Source organism: Nomascus leucogenys, chromosome 21 (assembly GCF_006542625.1).
Source record: "Nomascus leucogenys isolate Asia chromosome 21, Asia_NLE_v1, whole genome shotgun sequence".
Taxonomy (NCBI): domain Eukaryota; kingdom Metazoa; phylum Chordata; class Mammalia; order Primates; family Hylobatidae; genus Nomascus; species Nomascus leucogenys.
Window position 1 is genome coordinate 19,439,024 of NC_044401.1, and position 24,059 is coordinate 19,463,082.

Here is a 24,059-nt window from a genome sequence, read left to right on the forward strand (position 1 = left end):
GTTCTGAGTCTGGAGAACAGCCCCAGAGCCAAGCAGAGAAATCAAGAAGCTAAGAATGCTGGAACTTACCCAGACTCCCTCAGGGGGAGCCAACTCCACATCAGAGTCACACCAATGGTAGGCCCAATGGATGACACAGGGATGGCTTTGCTGCAAGGATGCAATATGGACCACCATAGGTCTGGCTGCTTCTTTCTACTCAAAGCTACTATAAACTTGGAGTTGGATGAGACAGAACTAGGGGAGAAACAACTGGAAGTGCCCACCTCTATTTTACAACCCAGAATATTAGAAGTGAAAGACACCTGTGAGGTGACATGGTCCAGCTGTCTCATCTCACACATGGAGAAATGAAACCCTAAAAAGTAAATGACTTGTCCAAAGTCATACAGCTCATCAGTGACATAAACCTCAATGAGAACCCAGTACTTCCATGAGTATAACACAACACAGCTATTGATCAGAAACTGTGACACATCTCTCCAGGGTTTGGGTACCTCTTTAGTCCTACAGAGAAATACATGTTTCCTCACCTGATAACCTTTCTTCAGGCACCTGAGTGAGTCTGCTTATTTCAAAGCTGATGTAGGAAAGAGTTATGAAACAAAAGGCAAAGTACCAACCTGGAACAAATGTAGTAAGGTATTCGAACCATTGCCTGATTGTTGAGTCACCAAATAAATGCACCACTTTTCTTTGTAAGCACTCTGTAATGTTGTCAGGGTCATTAAACTGACGCATCTTAAACTTTCTGGGCCTCCACTGGTCTTTATAATAATACCCAGAAGGAAAAGTTCCTGAGCCTTGAGATAGTTCTAGATTGCTAGTTTCTGCAAATAAAAAAGAAAAACAAATATTTTAATATTCTCCTCCAACAATAGATGAAAAATGTCCCAAGAAACAATTATGCCCTTGTATTTGGTAGCCTGATGGCATGTGGGAAACATTTCCTACTGTCAGATCTCAAATCCCAGACTTTTCTCCTGATTAAAAAAAGGTTTTCTACAGCCATAAAAAAGAATGAGTTCATGTCCTTTGCAGGGACACGGATGAAGCTGGAAACCATCATTCTTAGCAAACTAACACAGGAACAGAAAACCAAACACCACATGTTCTCGCTCATAAGTAGGAGTTGAACAATGAGAATACATGGACACAGGGAGAGGAACATCACACACCGGGGCCTGTTGGAGGGTTGCGGGGAAGGGGAGGGAGAGCATTAGGACAAATGCAAGGCTTAAAACCTAGATGACGGGTTGACAGGTGCAGCAAACTACATGTATACCTATGTAACAAACCTGCACATTCTGCACATGTATCCCAGAACTTAAAAGTAAAATTTAAAAAACAGGTTTTCCTTTGTACAAAAATGGGAAGATCTGAAATGGGCATGAGGGTATTGGTGGACAGAAAGGAAAGGAGGGACTTTCAGCATTCCCTCTGCTTACATTTTTTCTGAGATGGAGTCTCACTCTTTTTGCCCAGGCTGGAGTGCAGTGGCACAATCTCCACTCACTGCAACCTCCGCCTCCTTGGTTCAAGCGATTCTCCTGCCCCAGCCTCCCAAGTAGCTGGGATTACAGGCATGCACTACCATGCCTGGCTAAGTTTTGCTTTTTTTTTTTTTTTTTTTTTTTTTTTGAGACAGAGTCTCGCTCTGTCGCCAGGCTGGAGTGCAGTGGCGTGATCTCAGCTCACTGCAACCTCTGCCTCCTGGGTTCAAGCGATTCTCCTGCCTCAGCCTCCCGAGTAGCTGGGACTACAGGCAGGCACCACCACACCCAGCTAATTTTTGTATTTTTAGTAGAGATAGGGTTTCATCATGTTGGCCAAGATGGTTTCAATCTCTTGACCTTGTGATCACTCGCCTCGGCCTCCAAAAGTGCTGGGATTACAGGCGTGAGCCACCACGCCTGGCCAATTTTTGCACTTTTAGCAGAGATGGGGTTTCACCATGTTGGCCAGGCTGATCTCGAACTCCTGATCTCAAGTGATCTGCCCGCCTCGACCTCCCAAAGTGCTAGAATTACAGGCATGAGCCACCATGCCCAGCCTGATTACGTATGTTTTTATCAAAGCCAAATATACAAGAAGACAAAACCAAAGGAAATGTGTGGACATTAGCATTTACCCAGCATTCTCCCAGAACAGAACAGTTTCTCACCCACATGCCTGTGAGGCAAGTTAACAACTTAGACTAATACTTCACACATACAGAGTAGTATGAGTTCACTGTTTTCAGCCCATTAAAAGCAAAGTTAGAATCCATGAATCCTACCTTCAAATTTTAATTTTAAAAAAACACCCCTTAATATGGAGAACAAACTAATGGCAGACAATCTAACGGATTATTCTCCATAATACAAAAGGTTCAGAAAGTCTTCATACATAATGAACAATGCTAAAAACACATCACCAATGTGTACCTCCTGGTTGTAACCTAGCTACACATGGTAACACAAGCAAAACGACACCTTTCAGAGGGAGAGTCAACATCCTTCTGCCCTAACACCTCCTGCAGAAAATGCCACTGTGGAAACAACACACATTACATGCTTTACAACAGACTGTGATGGCTAATATTTCTTGCAAGTTTACTCTGCATCAGACACTATTCTGAGCAAACGTATTATCTCATGTGCTCACAGTAACTCTTTGAAGTAGGTCCTATCACTATCCCTGCCTTTCAGAACAGCTAAACAACTTGACCAAGGTCCCAGAGCTGAGCTAGTAAGGAGCAAAGCCAGCACCTCGCCCAAGCAAGTGAGCCCGAAGCCCATGATCTTAACCACCGTGTGCCAGATCACTTCTCAAAAACATATGTTTATAGATGTTAGCCACTTCTTTTTTTTTCTTGAAGGTATATATTTATTCATTTCTAACAATTATTCAAACCTACAGTCTTCAAGAAACCACCAGGTTATATCATTTTCTTACACAACCTTTATCAAAATCCAGTCATTCTATAGTCACCTATTAAGCCACAATTTGGAATCTAAATGCTTACACAACTCAGAAATTTAAATTTAAGTGACTCCACTATTTGTGACTACTTTTGGCTTATTTGACTTGACATTATCTGTGTTACTCCAAATTATTTTGGTTTTTATCCCTCCAAAGAAGACGCTCTATTTGACAGAGAGTGCATATCTAATCTTTTTTTGTTCGGCATCTGCTAATTCTTTGCAGGTTCAGAGCCCAAGTAGAAAAGGAAACTGAACGCTGATTTTAAAAGCTTTATTTGGCAAATGCGATTATCAAAGAAAAATTGTGGCGGGGGGGGGGGTGTAGGGTAAATATTTCCTTGGCTTGTTCAAAAATAATTTCTCAACATGTTATCAAGTGTAGCTTTAACATGTTACTGCACCTTGTGCAAAGCTCCCTCATTATATCAGTACATCGAGGCTGCATAGCTAGGGAGCTCCAGAGACGACACCTAGGGCCCACAGAAAACATTTACTAGAATGAGAATTAAAAGTAATTTTGATGTTACAATTTTTTACCACTGTTAATTCGGTAGACTCGGTTATTCTGTGTCAAATATGTGCTATAAAGAAAAGTATATGTCACACAGGAAACAATTACCATTTCCATTCAAATGTTAATTATGTTTACTACCAGAGCTAAGTCAAGGAAAGCAAATCAATTACTAACTCTGACATTCTTTAAACAAGCTGCATGCTGCATGAGAAAAAAATCCTATTTTTTTAAATGAAATGCACATACCTATGTTGCCCCCTTATGGTCAACTGGGACAAAAACATTTCCTGACAATTTTAATATGATTTTTAAGCAGTCTGTGGCTGTTTAAATGGTGTTTTTTGGAACTCAGAATGTATTTCATATAAGATAACTGAGATATGAAAGTCTCCTAAATAGATGATATAACCCCTAATGTACTATTCACATGGAATAAAAATAATTAAAACAAAAAAATAAAAATCAGTTACTACTCAACTTTATGGTTATCTTGAAAATTGCTGGTGAAGGAAAAAGTTTAAACAGAGGTGGTTGTAAAAGCAGGTATGAAGATTTGGGCAAAACCAGAAGGGATATTTTTTATTATTTGAAAGTAATGTCCCTGTATCTCTAAAATTTCTTGGCTTCTCTTTAAAGCCCATGGTTTGCATTTTCCTCCAAAGGGTGTCATGCCATGTAATCCGTTAGCCATAATGAGGGCTGTCTGGGCCAAAGATGGAACAAAACGAAAGAGAAAAAGGCAGAGAGATAAATTTCCCTAAATCATTCAGAAAGAGCTGGACAAAAATGACACAATGTGAATTGAGGTGGGGCGGGGCGGGGAGGGCCGCGGGGTGAGATGTGCGGCAAACCTGTCCCTTAATTTTATGGTATGGAATTGTCTGCAGAATTAAGAACAGTAAAAGGCAGGACAAAGGGCAGTACACAGTTTATAAGGGGGAAAACAAGACAGAAGAAATGGGACCAACCAATTCCCTGCACCAGAGACTGCCATGAGCATAGGAAACTTGGGATAAGGTCAGTAGGGAGGGATAGCCCTCGGCAGGATGAGGAACGGGGATAGTGTATATTGAACTGGTTAGGAACACTCTGTCAAGTGCTGGGAATATGAGAAGGGCCCAGCTACACAGTAATTGTAATGGCTTGAGTTTGAGTTTACTCCTTGAATTCCCCCTATGAAACCTTGGAAATTTAATTTTCTTTCCTATATATTTTAGTCCCCTAAAACCTCTGCATTTTACAGAGGTAAGCTAAGAATGCTATATAGATAGAAATTCTATAAATTCATAGACTGTTGAATGGGACCTTAGAGAGTAGCTAGTCCAAATATCTTTTTTTATTTATTTATTTTTTTTGAGACGGAGTCTCACTCTGTCGCCCAGACTGGAGTGCAGTGGTGCAATCTCGGCTCACTGCAACCTCCACCTCCCGGGTTCACGCCATTCTCCTGCCTCAGCCTCCCAAGTAGCTGGGACTACAGGCGCCTGCCACCACGCCCGGCTAATTTTTTGTATTTTTAGTAGAGATGGGGTTTCACCGTGTTAGCCAGAATGGTCTCATCTCCTGACCTCGTGACCCACCAGCCTCGGCCTCCCAAAGTCCTGGGATTACAGGCATGAGCCACCGCGCCCGGCTGTCCAAATATCTTTTAAAGATGAAGAAAGCAAGTCACAGAGTGACTTGACAAAGTTTCTCAATAAGTGTAGAGGCAGGTAGTGGTAGAGGTGGTACCATTTACAAAGAAATACATTTTGCTGATGTATTGAGGAGGCTTCCTTCCCTCAAATGCTGTCAGTTAGTAGTTTTATATACAGAACATGAGCCCTTTGATTTTCCCAGTTAACTAAAGATATTCTATATCAAATTATTTTTTCCAGTAGTTGGAAAGTAGTTGTCTTTAAAATAGCTTTGTCCCTTTGACATCTGCATCCAGATAGTTAAATTTTTAAAAAAATAAAATAGCTTTGTCCAATTTGTTATAACATTTATCTGCCATTTTCTAGAAATCAACATCAGATGAGGTCTCATCCACAAAATGACTAGTTTCGTTTTTACTGCATAACATGAAACACTATCATTCATTTCATCATTTGTATACTAGAGGGTTGATAAATTTCACTACTGCAGGCCAGGTACAGTGGTGGCTCACACCTGTAATCCCAACACTTTAGGAGACCAAGGCAGGCTGATCACTTGAGGTCAGGAGTTTGAAACCAGCCTGGCCAACATGCAAAACCACATCTTTACTACAAATACAAAAATTAGCCAGGCATGGTGGCATTGTGCCTGTAATCGTAGCTACTTGGGAAGCTGAGGCAGAAGAATTGCTTGAACCCAGGAAGCAGAGGTTTTAGTGCCGAGATCACACTACTGCACTCCAGCCTGGGTGACAGAGCGAGACACCTTCTCAAAAAAAAAAAAAAAAAAAAAAAAAAAAAAAAAAAAAAAAAAATTAACTACTGCAGGCAAACCAAAGCATCAAGACATCATTGGCCATACCTCCTAAACATGGTTAAGGGGCAGTAGGGAAAATGCTAGATGAAGAGTCACGGGACCTACTCTAAGTCTGACTCCACATTTCCAACTTTTGAGACTTCAGAAATCATTTAAATTTTCATCTTATTCCCTAACTATACCCTCAGAATCTAGCCTAACAGAGAAGGACTCAAAATGATGACACAATAAGTGAAATCTCTGGACTTTGGTCACATCATCCATAAACTGGGTCAACTACTAGTTATTTTGAAGGGTTATTGTGAAAATTCAATACTGTAATAGTGTGAATAGTAAAGCACATGCTAGGGTCCTGGAAACATCCTATATGTTCTAAATGCTCAATAACTTGATCTAGATGGTAGTTATTTTATTAGTTTTCTATTGCTGTGTAACACATCACCACAAACTTAGTGGCTTAAAAACAAGGGATATTTATTAACCCGCAGATCTGCAGGTCAGGAGTTTGGGACATAGCATAACTGTGTTCTCTCCTCAGAGTCTCACAAGTTGAATCAGGATGTTATCAGGGCTGTGTTCTCTGGAGAAAAGCCTTCAAAAAGGTCATTCAAGGCCGGGCACATGGATCACGCATGTAATCCCAGCACTTTGGGAGGGCAAGGTGGGTAGATCGCTTGAGCTCAGGAGTTCGAGACCAGACTGGCCAACATGGTGAAACCCCGTCTCTACTAAAAATAGAAAAATTAGCTGGGTGTGGTGGCGCACGCCTGTAATCCCAGGTACTTGGGAGGCTGAGGCACGAGAATCGCTTGAACACAGGAGGCAGAGGTTTGCAGTGAGCCAGGATCGCACCACTGTGCTCCAGCCTGGGCGACAGAGCAAGACTCTGTCTCAAACAAACAAACAAACAAAAAAAAGTTCATTCAAGTTGCTGCCAGAATTCAGTTACTTGTGGTTGTAAGGCTGAGTTTCCCATTTCCTTGATGGTTATCAGCCAGGAGATGCTCTCCAGCTACTAGAAGTTGCCTATATTCCTAGCCATGTGGCCCCCTTCATCTTTAAATCCAGCAACAAAGAATCTCCCTCACATGGAATCCTTCTTACACTTTGAATCTCTTTCTTCAGGAAGAACATGGCCCCTGTTAAGTGCTTACCTGATCTAAGGTCAGGTCTACCTAGGATAATGTCACTCTCTTAAAGTCGACTTTGTCATATAATATAATCAAATCATAGGAATGATATACCATCATATTTACATGTCCCTGCCACACTTAAGGGGAAGGAGATTATGTAAGAGCATAGATTACTGGAAGTCATCTTAGTATTCAACCTACCATAGCTACAAAGATACACACAAATGTAAAACTTCATTGTTCTTATCTATACTGTTGCTATTAGATCGAGTCTTATCCTAAACTCTCAGTAAGTTCCCCCAAAAAATATAACCTCAAGTTGTTGATGAGGTCAGAATCTGTCAAGGTCCCTGAGCCACTTAGCTGTGATAATCTGGGGACTACATTACAGGTACTAATGAAAACTCAGCAGTAATTCTGGCACTGGGAAAACCTGACATAAACCAGATGCTTGCTCTTAATAAGGTAGTCAGCTACAACTAAAAACTGTTTTTCCTTGCTTTTGACTGGGATTATGCCCACAAGTAGCAGTAGCACTGGCAATCTCAGGCAATCTAAATACGAATCTTAACAATAATTTTACCTTGTAAGAATATTAATTAGCTAATAAATACAATTTCACAGGGAAAAAACTTCAAAATATAGGATTCATAAGTGAAATAAAGTAGAAATACTATAAACCCCTTCTAAGGCTAAGGCAAAGAAAATACAAGACAAGCCTCAAATATCTTGTGGTGTCAGAAACTAAGGAAGTGCTCAAAACAAACAAAAGGATGACAGCACACAGGATGACAAAAGGGCACAAAGAAGCCAAACTGAAAGTGTTCCCCAACTGCCAAAACTGGAACAATTTGAGCAAAAATAAAAGAAAATAAAATAATGATTGAATTGGATTGGATTATAACCCAAGGAATGAAATTATCATGAGTCTACACTGATATAAATACTTAAAATGAAGAAGGGACAACTCTTCTTTGCAAAAGAATTCCAACTAATAAATGTTGAAAAAATGAGAGACATTAAAAGTCACAATTAGAATGCCACAGGCAAGATCTGATGAACCTTGATGAATGCTAAAATTAGTTGGTGAAAGTTTAAGCAGAAACAGAATGTTTGCATAGAATGAAGCAAAAGAAGGAAAGAAAATTATGAGCCCCTGATTTAGGATCTTTGAATGCCCCCTGCTGGTCCATAGAGTGAAATTCAATGAAGTTCTGCCAAGCTGGGTTCCTTCCATAGTCCATAAAGCAACTGCCCTTCTCTTTTCTTTCCAGTTATATACCTGTTACAAGATGGTTTTCCTATTCAAAACCAGGATATTCTGCTCCTACTAATTCATAGTTACTTTCTTCCTCTAAAAATATATCAAAAGGCTCACTAATTACCAAATCTATCTTCCCTCTAACCAGAAGAGCACATCATAAACCCACAGCCACTTCCTGGCTGATCCTCAAGACTTGTTAGGTACAGGTAAACTTTCCAAAGTTCCTCCCACTGACCATCCCCGGGACACCTAGGGACATCACAATAAGGGCAAGCCAGTCGAGTCTGTGATGAAGAAGGACAGATCCAGTAGTGGGAGGCAGGGCCTCCTAAGGATGTCGGACATTGGAGTGTTTAGAGTGCAGTACTACTGAAGGACACCTTGTCTACTGACATCTTGACCTCAGGGTTGAGGCCCAAACAGATAAAAGATAAATATTTCCATTATTGATGTCTCATATATATATCCTCTAAAATTAGTAATTCATTTGGTTCAAGTAAATCAAAAACAGCTCTTCATCAGAAAAAGACTGGGAATTCTTGTGGCATACGATACTAGAGACAAGAGATATAAACTGGCAGTGCCCTGGCTGCATATGGGCCAAACAGATTTTCTTTAGGCCATACAGTATTTTCAAAGTCTTGAATTGGATGTCGATGTTCTAAAATATGGAGATAACACAGTTAAAAAATCAAAGTTTCTGGTTTCTCTTGGAAAAAAACAAATCTATGGAGCTGGCCATACAGGGTTTGTTTCTACATGGTAACAAACCAGCAGAAACTGAAAAGAGGCTGCCCCTTGAGATGGTCCTTGCTCTTCAGTTCCTTCCCCACTACTCATACAAGGCTCGTGGCTAATATCCACTCTGCTTGATCCACAGGTATTAAATATCGAGCCCCTGCAGCAAAAGGGTTTTGCAACATCTGCAGAGTGGAGTACTATTAGTTAATATACTTTTAAAAGCTAGAAGGACCTTGCCTGCTGTCTGCATAAGCCTCACTAGTAACATTCATCCCTTCTTTCTAAAAATCACGATAGCTAATTATATCTATTCTGCAAAATTTACATTTACTGCTCTGAATTTTGTTCTTTATTAATATTCTACACCAATAAATCAGAGTCCCCCGAAAAGTTTGTTAAAACTTTTTTGCTGGGCCCCACCAGCCAGGGTTTCTGTTTCAGTCTGAGATAAGACCTGAGAATTTGCAATTCTATCAGGTTGCCTGGTAATGCTGATGCCACTGATCCACAGATCACACTTTGAGAACAGCTGCTATTCTCCAACCCAATGTTCTTTATTTTAAACATTTCCATGATAATTTTACCCATATCTCTAGAGCAGCAATGTCCAACACAACTTTTTGTGATGATTTGAACATTTCCATGATAATTTTACCCATATCTCTACAGCAGCAATGTCCAACACGACTTTTTGTGATGATGGATAAATTCTACATAAAATGCTGTCTACATATAGTTATTGGGCATGTGTGATTAAATAACTAGATTTTGAATTTTATTTAACCTTAATTGATTTAAATTTGAATCACTACAAGTGACTAGTTGCTATCATATTGGACAAGGTTGTTCAAAAGACTCTTGAGGAGCCAAACAGAAGAGGGCTGGCAAGAGAAGAAAACTTTTACATGAGCTTAAATAGCAAAACTCGGCCGTGCACATGTCTGTAATCCCAGCACTTTGGGAGGCCAAGGTGGGAGGACTGCTTGAGCTCAAGAATTCAAGACCATCCTGGGCAACATGGCAAAAATTTGTCTCTGCAAAAAAAAATGCAAAAATCAGCCAGGTGTGGTGGTAGTCCCAGCTACTTGGGAGGCTGAAACGGGAGGATCAATTGAGCCCAGGAGATCAAGGTTGCAGTGAGTCAAGATTGCGCCACTGCACTCCAGCCTAGGTAACAGAGCAAGACCCTGTCTCAAAAAATAAAATAAAATAACAATAAATAGCAAAACTCAGAATTACGCACATAAGATCTGATTTTTTTAATCAAACAGTACTTTTAATATTTTCAATTGTGCCCAGAAGTAACTATGGCATATAAGTTTTTGCAACACAAATGAAACGACAGAGCCTCAACCCACTTAGTAAGAAAAACAACAAATCATCAAGCTTATTCTTTTTTTTTTTACCTTTTATTCTCCTGGGAATCACAGTTACCCAATCAGGTCCACTGGAGTTGATTGGCATTTTGATATTGACACCACTTTAAGAGGAATAAAAAAGCACAAGCTCAGGTTCAGGAATATTTATTTTCAGATATATGTCTTTATTGGCAAATGCAAAATGACTAATTTCACGGAGCCTTGTTATGATGAAATATATTTATGAATGTTAACCAACACAAATAATAAACTGGGTCTCTTGTAGTAAGCAGGTTTTATGTACATAAAAACTGAAAAGAAATTAAATTGATTCTTAAATTTCACTCCACTGTATACTGCTAAGAGTGCAAACTCCAAAATGACCAATTCTGGTTTGAATTATGTACCCCCCTTGGACTCAGAGAATGGCTCACACTGACAAGAATGTCTATTTTTTCATTACCTAGTTTTCAGGCTGCAAGTATACGCTGCATTAAGTCATGTATCAGATTCCTCAGGCCTTTTCCAGATCTGAGAGGAGTCCTAGCAGGGACATTTGCCCTCCAGATACTTACTCATGCAGTATTTTGCTCATCATTACCAGGACTCTTTAGTGTCTGTTCCCCTTACTTAAACATGTACTACTCAAGGGAGGCAGCAGGGGAAAAAAATAAAATAAAACATATACTACTCGAAGACAAGGGTGGTGCCTCATTCATCCCTGTATCCTAACACAGGCCCTGGTCTAAAGTCCACGCTCAGTAAATATTTTTGGAGGGCTGCATTAAAACGTGGGGGAGGGTGGAGGTAAGGAGAAAAGCACTGGAAATCTGGGGCAACTATTCCAGAAACTGAGTCACAATAAAACTAGGCCTCTTGTACTTAGACCAAAAACAAAAAAATAAAATGTTAACTTCCCAAACTCTTGATAGGGGAATGTGTGGTCATTTTTTATTATTTCATCAATTTCAGAAAAAATTGTTTATTCAACAAATAATTCTTAAGCTTCTTAAGCCAGGTACTGTCCTAGAATCCAGGGCTACTACAGTAAGCAAAACACACAGCATCTCCTTCTTCATGGAGCTACATGGAGACAGACAAAAAACAAGTAATGAAGGAAGTGTACAGGCCTGGCCACATTACAGCATAATCGAATTTCATAGCTTAAATAAAGTGATTTTTAAGAGAGCACATATAAACTACTTTCATGAGTTTAGAGTTTTATGGTAAGAAAAAAATATACAATTTACTTGTCTATAGTTATAATAATATAATTATTATTGTACAATAATAATTTTCTTGCAAAAACATAATTTCCTGTAAAAATATTTGCAGGAAAATTTCTTCTATAATTTTCCTGCCAAAATATTTAGCCTCAATCTAATCACATGGAAAGTGAAAACAATAAAGCAAATCCAAAGTAGACCAGGCGTGGTGGCTCACGCCTGTAATCCCAGCACTTTGGGAGGCCAAGACGGGCAGATATCCTTGAGGCCAGGAGTTTGAGACCAGCCTGGCCAACATGGCAAAACTCCATCTCTACTAAAAATACAAAAATTAGCCAGCTATGGTGGTGCGTGCCTAGTAGTCCCAGCTACTCGGGAGAGTGAGGCACAAGAATCACTTGACCCCAGGAAGTCAAGTGAGCTGAAGGTTGCAGTGAGCCGAGATCACTGCACTGCACCCCAGCCTGGGTGACAGAGCGACACTCTATCTCAAAAAAAAAAAAAAAAAAAAAAAAAGTAACGGACATTCTACAAAACAGCAACATCAAAATTGCCAATGTCATACAAAACAAAATAGGCTAAAGAATTCTTTTGGATTAAAGAGACAACCAAACACACTGTGTAAGCATAGATTAGATTAGTTAAAATTAAAAAGATAGCTATAGAAGTCATTATTGGGACAACTGAAGAAACTTGAATATCTAATATGAACTGCATATTAAATAATAGTACTGTAACAATGACAAATGTCCCAAATGTGATCATTATGGTTATATGTTAGAGAAAGTCCATTTTCTTAGGAGAGGCATATTTATGGAGTGCAGTGCCATGACGTCTGCAACATACTCTCAGATGGTTCAGGGGAAAAAATTATACACAGATACATATAAACACAGAGAAAGATAAAGCAAAATGTGGCAAAACAATAATAGTGAATCTAAGTTAAAGGTATATGAGTTCATTGTTATTATTCCTGCAATGTTTCTAAAGATTCAATTTTTTAAATACAAAGTTAGAAAGAAAAAAGTAGCAATCATGCTAAAATAAAACGGAAATGTTGTAGGTGATAAGCCCATTCTTTCAAAAGGCCTTCCCTTCTATTAATAGGATCTTTAAGGAAACCCCTGTTGTCCTTTGCAAAAGTAACACTTTTATTCTCTTATAGATAAAGAACAAAGATGACATATTTTAATTGTTCAGTTGTCATTTAGGGAACCAAATACCAAGGCTAAGCTTCTTAATTCTTTCTGGTTTAAGCAAGGTTATGAGTTACCAAGGAAGAGAAGTAAAAAAGGTTATCAGCTCAACATACTTGGGCCATGAGCTCAAAACAGTACACCCAAAGATCCCCCAAAAAATCAATTTCAATCTTTTTCTTTTCCTTTTCAGATGGCCTTATGCAATATTTCAGAACTTTAACAGAATAAAGGATGGAAAATGAAAATCAATTATGAGGACTGTGTCAAATGTTTGCTTTCCAAAAACTTACACCACCTCAAACATTGTTTTCTCAGCAAACTTCCAGGTAAATAAAATTCTGCAATTATTCTACAACAATGTACCATCAACCAGCCTCACCCAGGACATGCAAGCAAGGGCAGGGACAAACACATTATTTTATCCTTGTGGGTTCACGGGTGTTTTTTTGTTTTTAATGGTAGAATTTACAGTCAGAAATACTTTTAAGTTTTACACTAATTTAGTTCTCTAAACTTTCTCTATTTTCCACATGGAATTTGAGTAAATTACTATGCTTCTTCCTCTTTGCTAGGCCACTAAGTAGACTGACAACATAACTCTATAGGGCAATTATAGTTAACAATCATTTACTATATATTTCAAAACAATTATGACAGTGGAATTGGAATGTTCCCAACACAAAGAAATGATAAATGCTTCAGGCAAGGGATACTCCAATTACCCTGATTTGGTCATTACATATTATATGCTTGTATCAAAATATCACATCTACCTCAAAAATATGTGCAACTAGGATGTATTCATAATCACTTAAAAATCTAAAAACACAACTCTAACGGGGTATGGTGGCTCATATCTGTAATTCCAGCCCTTTGGGAGGACAAAGCAGGAGGACTACTTGAGCCCAGGGGTTCAAGACCAGCCTGGGCAACATAGTGAAACCACATTTCTACAAAACATACAAAAATTAGCTGGGTGTGGTGGCGCACACCTGTAATCTGAACTACTCAGGAGGCTGAGGTGGGAGAATCCCTTGAACCCAGGACGTTGAGGCTGCAGCGAGCTGCAATCATGCCACTGCACTCCAGCCTGGATGACAAAGTGAGACCCTGTTGCAAAACAAACCAACCAACCCTCTAAAATAGGGTAACTGAGCAGTCTTCATATATAGGCAAAAAAGTACACAGAAATAAAATAATCTGCTCAGTCACTAATAAATAGCATGTCTGAAACCTGAACCCAGGAATAAAATGAAAAATTTTGTTTTGCTTTTGTTTTGGAGTTGTGAAATTTAATTTTGTTTTCATTTTGTACTGAGCCATAGAAAATACTAGTCTTCTCAGCAGTACAGTAAACACTGTACATTGAGTAGTGCTCCCTCTGCTGGCCTTCTAAAAGTATGGCATGAATCCACTACATGATGTACATAAGAATGACCAAAAGCTGACTTCAGGGTGGAAAACTGAAGGGTTTTATTTTAGGAGCTCCTACAAACCACATACTTTATGGTAGCAACTTTTCTCCCATACGGTAATGAGTGGACATAAAGTATGAAATTTTTTAGGGTGCCCAGATATCCTTAACAAAAATACCTCCCTTTTATCCAATAAAAAAATTCTCTCTACCAAGGAATGTTTAAAAACAATATATTTCACTAAAAAGTAAAAAACATGTATATATTCTTTCAAACAACTGCACTTTTTTGTTGAGACAGGGTCTCACTCTGTTGTCCAGGCTGTAGTGCAACTGTGATCACAGCTCACTGCAACCTCAAACTCCTGGGCTCCAGCCTTCCTCCCACCTCAGCCTCCCAAAGTGCTGGGATTACAGTCATGAGCCACCATGCTTGGCCAGAATGGTACTTTTTAACCATGTAGCTTTTATAATTTTTTATTTCTTAGTGATGTTATGGAATGTTGAAGAAAACATAAATTTTAATTCATACTGGTTCCATATTCCTTTCTGCACATTATTCCATGTATTTATCAGCATGCTGAAAATATTTTATGCTTACATTTGAAATAGAAATTTGAACACAATACTGCAATAATTTCAACAACTATTTAGCTTAAAAAATACAGTTTTCTGTGGTATTCCTGACTTCCTATGCTTATTAAGTCAACCCAGCAATGTTGCCATATTCATAGTTTTTAATCAGTAGGTTCAAATGATTTTAAAAACTGTTATGTTATTTTTTAAAGTTTCAGTTCATTAGATACAAAGATAAAACACCAGCCTGACTGCTAGCCCTACCAGCCCTGTTCTTGGGTTATCTTTTTCTTTACATAAAATAGATGGAGTCTTGCTATGTTGCCCAGGCTGGTCTCAGACTCCTGGGCTCAAGCGATCCTCCCGTTTCAGCCTCCCAAAGTGCTGGGATTACAAGCATGAGTCACCACCACACCAGGCCCTTGGATAACTTCTATCTGTTCTGTGAATAAGGGATTTTACTTACACAGCTACTGTGTAAACATGCTATGTGGTTCTAAAGGAAAACACCGATATGAGGGTAAAGAACAAAAATTCAAGGGTAAAAGGTCTTTAATTTGGACTTAGATAAGCACAAAGATTCACTTTAAAAACACTAATGAAAAATACAAATCTATGGGTTTTTTTTTTATTCACTACCTCTTCTGAATTGGGCCAAGTTGAGAGAGAGGTAAGAAACACATACCCAATACCAGAAAGTCTCCTAAATGGGACAAGGACAGCAGAAAAGAACTCTTCAAATTATCCCCAAGAAAAAGCAGTACATACCTCTGGAAGAAAGCACTCTCTGCAGCAGTTAGGAGACCCTTCAGGTATCCACCTTTGAAATGGGTAATTCTGCTGCTGCAAGGGAGCTTCTTTGGTTTGAAGCAGAACCAGGGCTCCCCAGTGTAGAGGTCTGTAAAGTTACACAGGGGCAGATTCCCAGGAAGACACACGTTGCACTCAGTAGTTTCAGAAAATCTTCCTGAACGGAAGAGACTCTTGAAATAGACCCTGTCTGGTTTATCTTCCTGTAAGCGCTGAAGAACTCTGATCCCTTCACTGGGGTGGACCAGAGATACGGACACTTTAACTTTGCCTGGCCATAGCAAAGTAAAGAAAACCTTGTAAAACCCATTCTGGTAATCCACCACCCTGCCCACAGCCCCGGCCTGCAGCTTGGGGGAGTGAATTCTGGCCTGCAGGTAGTCTCCACCATACTTCTTGGGCTTTCTTTGAAAATCCTGTACATGAACCAGCACCTCCAGCTGGCTTCCCACCTTAAAGAAGGCAGCAGAGTTCAAGATGACAAAGTAGCTGGAAGAAGGGTCAGTGCTCTTCACAAAGGGGACTGGGCCCACATCAGGGACCTGCCGGTGCAAGGCAGCCAGCAAGGAGTCCTCCTCCATGCGCTCCTGGCTGGACAGGGTCTGCTGATCATAGCCACAGTAGGGATTTCGGCTAATTCCTGTCACCTGGGAGGAAACAAACTGTCCACTGCTGTCGATGAATGTGGCTGAAACAGTCTCATGGTCCAAGTACTGAAGAAGAAGACACAAACAACAGAAATTACCACTATAACAGGTTTCTGTATTTTCGGCATAAATTCAGAGGGCTCCCCACACTTCTGTGAGTTTTAGCTCCAGGAGCTCAATCAGATTCTCACAGTGAATATCAAAGAAAAATCTCCTTTGGCTTCCGGGAAGGGAAAGGGAAAAGGACCCATTTTGAAGTATGCAGAGCACTGTGTTGTTCTTAACAAAGCTGTTGCTCAAGAGAAATGACTTTATCAGAACCTAGCCCATTGGAGTTTTATCAGAGCCTAACCAACCTGAGAGAAGGGAAATATCCAACTCCAGCCCACTCGAGCCACCCAGTCCAACCTAAGATGGAGAAACACCAAGGAAAAAGTAAAGTAAAGGAATGGAGATAGATATACCATGCTAACACTAATCCAAAGAAACCAGTAGTAGCTATATTAATTTCAGACAGCAGATTTCAAAGCAAGGAAAGTTAGCAAAGATAAAGAGGGTCATTACATAATTAATAAAGGAGTCAATTCTCCAAAAAAAAAAAAACAACCCTTAACACGTATGTACCTAACCAATGAGTATCAAAACATGTGAGGCAAAAACTAATAAAGAAATAGATGAATCTACATTATAGTCTGAGACTTCAACACTCCTCTATCAGAAACACACAGATCTAGTAGGCAGAAAATCAGTTAAAGACATAGTTGAATTCAACAGCACTATCAATAAACTGGATATAGTTGACATCTGTAAACTACTTCATATCAAGCTCACATGGAACATTCACCAAAACGGACCACATTCTGGGCCATAAAATGTACCTTAAAAATTTTTTTAAATAAAAATCATACAGTGTCTTCTCTTAAGCCATAATGAAATTAAACTAGAAATCAATAATAGAGAGCTGGAAAAATCCCAAAATGGTATACAAATGGGTAACATACAAAATCTCATGAGAAATTTAAAAATATGTTAACTAGGTGAAGGTGAAAATATAATTTATTAAACACTATAGGATGAAGCAAGAGAAGTGCTTAGAGGGAAATTCATAGTACTATACATATTTCAGGAAAGAAAAATGACCTAAAATCAATAATCTAACCTTACATCTTAGCAAACTAGAAAAAGAAGAGCAAACAATATCCAAAATAAGCAGAAGAAAAAATAATAAATACAATAGCAGAAATCAATGAACTTGAAAACAGGAAATCAATAAAGAAAAATCAATGAAACCCAAAGCTGGTTTTTTAAAAGATTGATAAAATTGATAAGCCTCTAGCCAGGCTAAGAAAAAAAGAGGGAGGACACAAATTATTAATATCAGAAATGAAAGAGAGACCACACTACAGATCCCATGGACATTAAAGGAATAAAGGAACATTATGAACAATTCTATGCCCATAAATTTGATAACCCAGATGAAATGGACCAATTCCTTGAAGGACACAATCCATAAAGAATGCACCTAATGATGCAAAAGTACATTATAACTAGTGGAAATCAAATATAAAAGAATGAAGTAGGCCAGATGCGGTGGCTCACACCTGTAATCCCAGCACTTTGGGAGGCCGAGGCAGATGGATCACGAGGTCAGGAGTTCAAGACCAGCCTGGCCAACATGCTGAAACCCCATCTCTACTAAAAATACAAAGATTAGCAGAGCATGGTGGCAGGCGCCTGTAATCCCAGCTACTCAGAAGGCTGAGGCAGAGAACTGCTTGAACCCGGGAGGCAGAGGTTGCAGTGAGCCAAGATCATGCCACTGCACTCCAGGCTGGGCGACAGAATGAGACTCTGTCTCAAAAAAAAATAGTAAATAAAAAGTAAGAATGAGTAGTGCTTTCTTCATCACTTAGAGCAGGAAGTTAAGATATCTTATGCTGTTGGAGAAATAAAAGGTCTAGATACATTATTTAATGTTATATAGAGAAATAAAATTAATTTTACAAATTGTGGAAGGAGAATGAAGTAAGCAGAGGCCTTATCTTTCATTATGTTAACAGCAGTAGATCGGGTACAGTGGCTCATGCCTGTAATTCCAACACTTTGGGAGGCTGAGGCAGAAGAACTGCTTGAGGCCAGGGGTTCAAGACCAGCCTGGGCAACATAGCAAGACCCCATCTCTACAAGAATTTTTTTTTTAAAGTTAGCCAAGCGTGGTGGCATATGCCTGTAGTCCTAGCTACACAAAAGGCTGAGCTGGGAGGATCACTGAACCCAGGAGCTCCAGGTTGTAGTGAGCTATGATCATACCATATCATACCATGAAACTCCAGCCTGAGCAACAGAGCAAGACCTTGTCTCTAACAAATAAATAAACATAAATTAAAACTAGGCTGGGCACAGTGGCTCACGCCTGTAATCCCAGCATTTTGGGAGGCAGAAGTGGGCAGATCGGGATCACTTGAGCTCAAGAGTTCAAGACTAGTCTGGGCAACATGGTGAAACCCTGTCTCTACTAAAAATACAGAAATTTAGCTGGGTATGGTGGTGCACACCTGTAATCTCAGCTACTCAGGAGGCTGAAGCACGAGAATTGCTTGAGCCCAGGAGTTAGAGGTTACAGTGAACAATGACTGTGCCACTGCACTCTAGCCTGGGCAACAGAGTGAGACCCTGTGCTTAAAAAAATGAAAAAGAAAAAAACAGCAGTAGCAGAAACAGCCAACATTTATTGTGAGCACTTATGTGCTGGATACTCTTGTAAACAGTTTACATGAATCTTTAAATTCAATGTTCAAATTATCACATGTGGTAAGTCCTGTTATTATGTCCATTTTATAGACAAGGAAACTGAGGCAAAGAATAGCTTAATAATTTGCTCAAGGCCATGTAGGTTAGAAGCAGCAGAGGATTAGAAGCCAAGCTGTCTGAATTGAGACCTGTGTTCTTAACCACCCATGATACACTGCCTCATATGAACAAGTCAGGAGATACCTCGTAAAGTTACAAGTATGTAATGTATAATTAGTGCTAACCACCCAAATAATTAAAAATAAGCAACTACATTCACTCAGAGTAAAGAATGGGGAGGGGATCCAGCTGTGTACTTAATACCATTCTCCATTCTTTGAAATTTCCATCCATTCCATCAATTACTTTATTAGTAAACAGGATACAGGAACAAATGAGCAGGAAAAAAGTTATATACCTAACCTGAGGCATATAACTAATCTACCTAAGATGTAGAAAACTACATCTTACGTTATGCAATTAGTTAAACTGCAGGGGAATAAACAACAACAAAGCAAAACCAAAAATCTCCTCAATAGCCATAGCATTTCCTTGTTTCTAGTAAAACACTTAAACAAGACCTCAGGATCCCCACCTATAACAAACCACTTCAAAATCCTACATAAGGTAAAAATAATCTCAAGATACAAGAATGTTTAATGCTCTTCTTAGATTCTGTATTTTTCCCCTCTGATTTTATACTAACATACACACATTTTCATTTTAAAGAATCTCATTTAGGAGGCTTCATTTTGAAGGGGTATATGGCAGTATTTGTTCATTTAAAAAATGGCATGGGGAAAACAAAACTGACTTAGAAAAAATTCCCTTTATTACCTTACTGATTACCTTTCAGGAAATGTTCCAGCCGCCCTCTCCTTTTTAGTTGTTGTAAGTCTGTGACACACTATTAAGGACCAAATCATGCACCATGTGCTTACAGCATAGCTCCTCTTCCTAACCTTTTCCTCTCTTCCTCGCCCAACTGACTGATACATGCAACCCAATCCAGAAATCACCACACATTTGGTGGTAATTGCCCTGAATTTTACTTGCAAATGACAAAAATGCAAAAATGTCAATTTGCTTAATTTTCCTAAAGACAAGGGCAACTTCACGCCCGCCATCTTTTTAGGTTTAGAGCTAAGAGGAAATACCAAACAGATGGCTCACTCCTCAAGCCATCATAACCTATGGGCTGGAGTGAACATGGTGATTGCCTGTCCCACATCCATTTCACTCCTGGCCTACTGACCCACAGCAATGCTGTTTGCTGACCTGTTAGCCCAGGGGTGGGCCTAACTGATGGAGGGATAGTCCCAGGTAAACGGCTGGTTCAGGAATAGGCATGTGACCCAATTCTGGACTATGAGAACCAGAAGAGGTTGCTGGAGGCTTATGCTTGCATGCAGCCAAATCCAGGCACCACTAATTCCCCTTGGTAACAGCTATTTGAATTTTACTTGCAAATGAAAAACCACAGTATCTTGAGATCATTTCAGGAGAACAACTGTTTCTTCAGGTGGGCATGTACAAGAAAGCAAAAACGCCATTGCTCTGGTAGCCATCCTACAATCAACCATGAAGGAGGATGCCACAGATAAAAGGTAACACACAAAAGAAGGCACAGTTAAGAGGCTTACAGATAAACAGAGGCTGATTCTCAAAAGAACTATGCCCAACGTACCTACTGACTTCTATTCAAATGAGTAATATATATTACCATTAGCTTGAATCAGGCATCTGTACTTGAAGCCCAAAGCCCTAATACACAGGTGTTATAATACATATCTAAAATATCAATGAATAAGGCAAAAGAAAAAAATACAGAACTTGCTCAATGACAGCTTATCGGAGAAATAAAAGACTGCAATTCTCCCTCCAATCTTTTGCTAGATATTGCTACAAATACCCCCTTCTCATATTATGGGCTGCCTTTTTTTTTTTTTTTAAGATAAGTGTCACTTTGTTGCCCAGGCTGAAGTGCAGTGGTGCAATCTCAGCTCAGTGCAACCTCTGACACCCACATTCAAGTGATTCTCATGTCTCAGCCTCCCGAGTAGCTAGGATTATAGGCACCTGCTACTACGCCCAGCTTTTTTGTATTTTTAGTAGAGATGGGGGTTTCGCCATGTTGGCCAGGCTGGTCTCAAACTCCTGACCTCAGATGATCCGCCCACCTGGGCCTCCCAATGTGCTAGGAATCCAGGCATGAGCCATTGTGCCCAGCTTATGTAATATTTTTAATTAAAATTGAGTCTGCTTTTTAGAAACTGATAAGATACTCCAATCATAAGAGCATAGTGAGTGTCAGAAGCATAGTATGGACAAGGATTAGGGAGTGAGAGACTGCCAAATTTCAGAGCCAGAGCCTTTTCCCCATTTACTCCAAGCTTCCTTATCAATTATCATCACAGTAATAAGCAGCTTAAAACTCATGACAACAGTATCATGCTGGACAAGATGACCTCTTCAGACAGGTGAAAATGCTTATAGCTCACTCCACTAAAAGACGCATCTGATTTTCAATATCGCAACTGTTTATTCAATATTAATACCTGCTTTCTCCATTCAGTAGAGAAGAGTTAGTTCGTTCAAATAATTAGAGCCTTTAGCTGGCATTAAGTATGGAAGTTTCCAAGAACTAAAGTAGAACAAAAGAATAATTTTCTAAAATTCCTTCTTGACTGTTATAATATTACTGATGTGGGACTGTGGCCTACCCTCTCAAGTCTCTCTGTCTCTCCCTTTACCTTCCTCCTTCTCTACCCAAGACCTACGCAACTATCTTTTTTTGTCTATTATAATACTTCGTGTGTTGAATATGATAAAATTAACACACACATTCACAAAACCAATGCAGGTAAGTGCCATGCACACTTAAGGTCTTGAAATTTATTGTCCCTCTGTCATCCTACTCCATCTAGAAATCCATTATTTCGAACTCCATCTAGAAAACCATTATTTCAAATCCCTGTACACAAACCTCCTGGGCTCTACCCTCCTTCTACCTTCCATCTTCTTCACAGCCACAAACTCCCTGAATGTCCTACTCTCTGAGCAAATGTATCTGCATTGCCAACCATCAGGATATCTTTCCCTCTTAGGTCAGAGGAAGGAACACAGCTCCTCCTATATAGTTAATAAAATAACAAAGAATACTCACAATATACTCATGCTCCTTATCCTATAAAAGGTTATATGCTCCATCTGTGCTCTAGATCACATCCTCTCCTCCCCCTCTTCAGCTTCTCTATAATCTCTTTCCCCACAAATTCAAGTCCCTCAAACTTCCACTTCCAGCGAAGATAGAGAAACAGTAATGCAATTTAGCCTCCCACATGAAACAACTGAAAAAAAAAGGCAAAATACATGAAACAATGGTTTTCCAGACACTAGGCATCAAAAAATAAAACACAGTGATGCCTGAGAGACAGTAAACAAACGAAGTGAGCCCAAGGACTGTCCTTGGCTTAGTGTCTTGAGAGAGTTTCCAGGCTGCAGCACAGGAAGAGGAGCCCCAGTGGAGCATGGCAAAGCACCCAAGGCAAGGAGATGAGGCTGAGAGTCTTAAAGACCATGGTGATTATAATTCACAGGAAAGCAGAACAACTGTGAAGAAAAGTAACTCAGGAGATCTACAGACAGTCCCACTCAAGTATTCAACAAAGCGATGATAAGCATATGTGTATAAGGAAACTATTGGAGGCTGGGGAAAGAACTACCTGAAAGCAAAAATAAAAATAAAAACAATAACCTGAGTTTATATAGGAATAGTACTTCCTACAAGCCAGAATGGAAAAGCACAGATAAAAAAAAAACAAAACAAAACCTTGTCAATTAATACAAAAAAAAAGGCAGAAAAAAAGGAAGAAGTGAATAAAGAAGAGGTGGGACAAATATAAAACAAACAGCAAAATGGTAGATGTAACCATAATGCTTTCAAAAAATATGTTAAATGTAAACAAGCTAAGCACCCCAACTGAAAGGCAGAGATTGTCAGATTAGATAAAAAACAAGATCCAATTACATACTAGCTAGAAGAAACCTGTTTTAAATATAAAAACACCACATACAACATCATATAAATGAGCAAAAGCTGGAAGCATTCCCCACGAAAACCAGCACAAGAAGAGGATGTCACCTCTCACCACTTATATTCAACATTGGAAATCCTAGCCAGAGGATCAGGCAAGAGAAAGAAATAAAGGGCATCCAAATAGGAAGAGAGGAAATCAAACTATCTCTGTTTGCAGACGACATGATTCTATAACTAGAAAAACCCATAACCTCAGCCCAAAAGCTCCTCCAGTTAATAAGCAACTTCAGAAAGTTTCAGAATACAAAAACAATGTACAAAAATCACCAGCATTCCTATACATCAATAACAGCCAAACTGAGAGCCAAATCAGAAAGGCAATCCCATTCACAGTTGCCACAAAAAGAATAAAATACTCATGAATACAGCTAACAAGGGAGGTGAAAGAGCTCTAAAATGAGAATTACAAAACACAACTCAAATAAATCAGAGAAGACACAAACGGAAGAACATTCCATGCTCATTAATAAGAAGAATCAATATAATTAAAATGGCTATACTGCCCAAAGCAATTTACAGATTCAATGCTATTCCTATCAAACTACCGACAACATTCTTCACAAAACCAGAAAAAACTATTTTAAAATTCGTATGGAACCATTATTTCGAGATATTAAATATAATCACCATTTTATTCCTTGATGTTTATTTCTTATGTTATTTATATAGTAATTGTGCACTGGGATCTATGAATGGCTGTATACTTTTTACTCATTAAAATCAGTTCCAAATATGAAAAAAAAAAAACAAAAAAATAAAAATAAAAATAAAAAAAAAAATAAAATTCGTATGGAACCAAAAAGAGCCCAAATAGCCAAGGCAATCCTAAGCAAAAAGAACAAAGCTGGAGTCATCATGTTATCTGACT

At 39.1% G+C, this 24,059-nt stretch overlaps 1 protein-coding gene across 6 annotated transcripts in view; it reads right to left on the reverse strand.

Moving 5' to 3' along the window:
• NXPE3 (neurexophilin and PC-esterase domain family member 3) overlaps positions 1–24,059 on the reverse strand; it is a 48,803-nt gene that overhangs the window by 11,153 nt on the left and 13,591 nt on the right. For 4 of the 6 annotated variants that reach the window (XM_003261757.4, XM_030801678.1, XM_030801677.1 and 1 more), the window contains 3 exons: positions 15,614–16,368; positions 10,479–10,552; positions 624–830 (listed from right to left, as the gene is read on the reverse strand). In XM_003261757.4, coding sequence (XP_003261805.1) covers positions 624–830; positions 10,479–10,552; positions 15,614–16,368 — 1,036 coding nt within the window. The remainder of the gene's footprint in view (positions 1–623; positions 831–10,478; positions 10,553–15,613; positions 16,369–24,059) is intronic. The other 2 variants (XM_030801680.1, XM_030801681.1) reach the window with 1 other exon arrangement.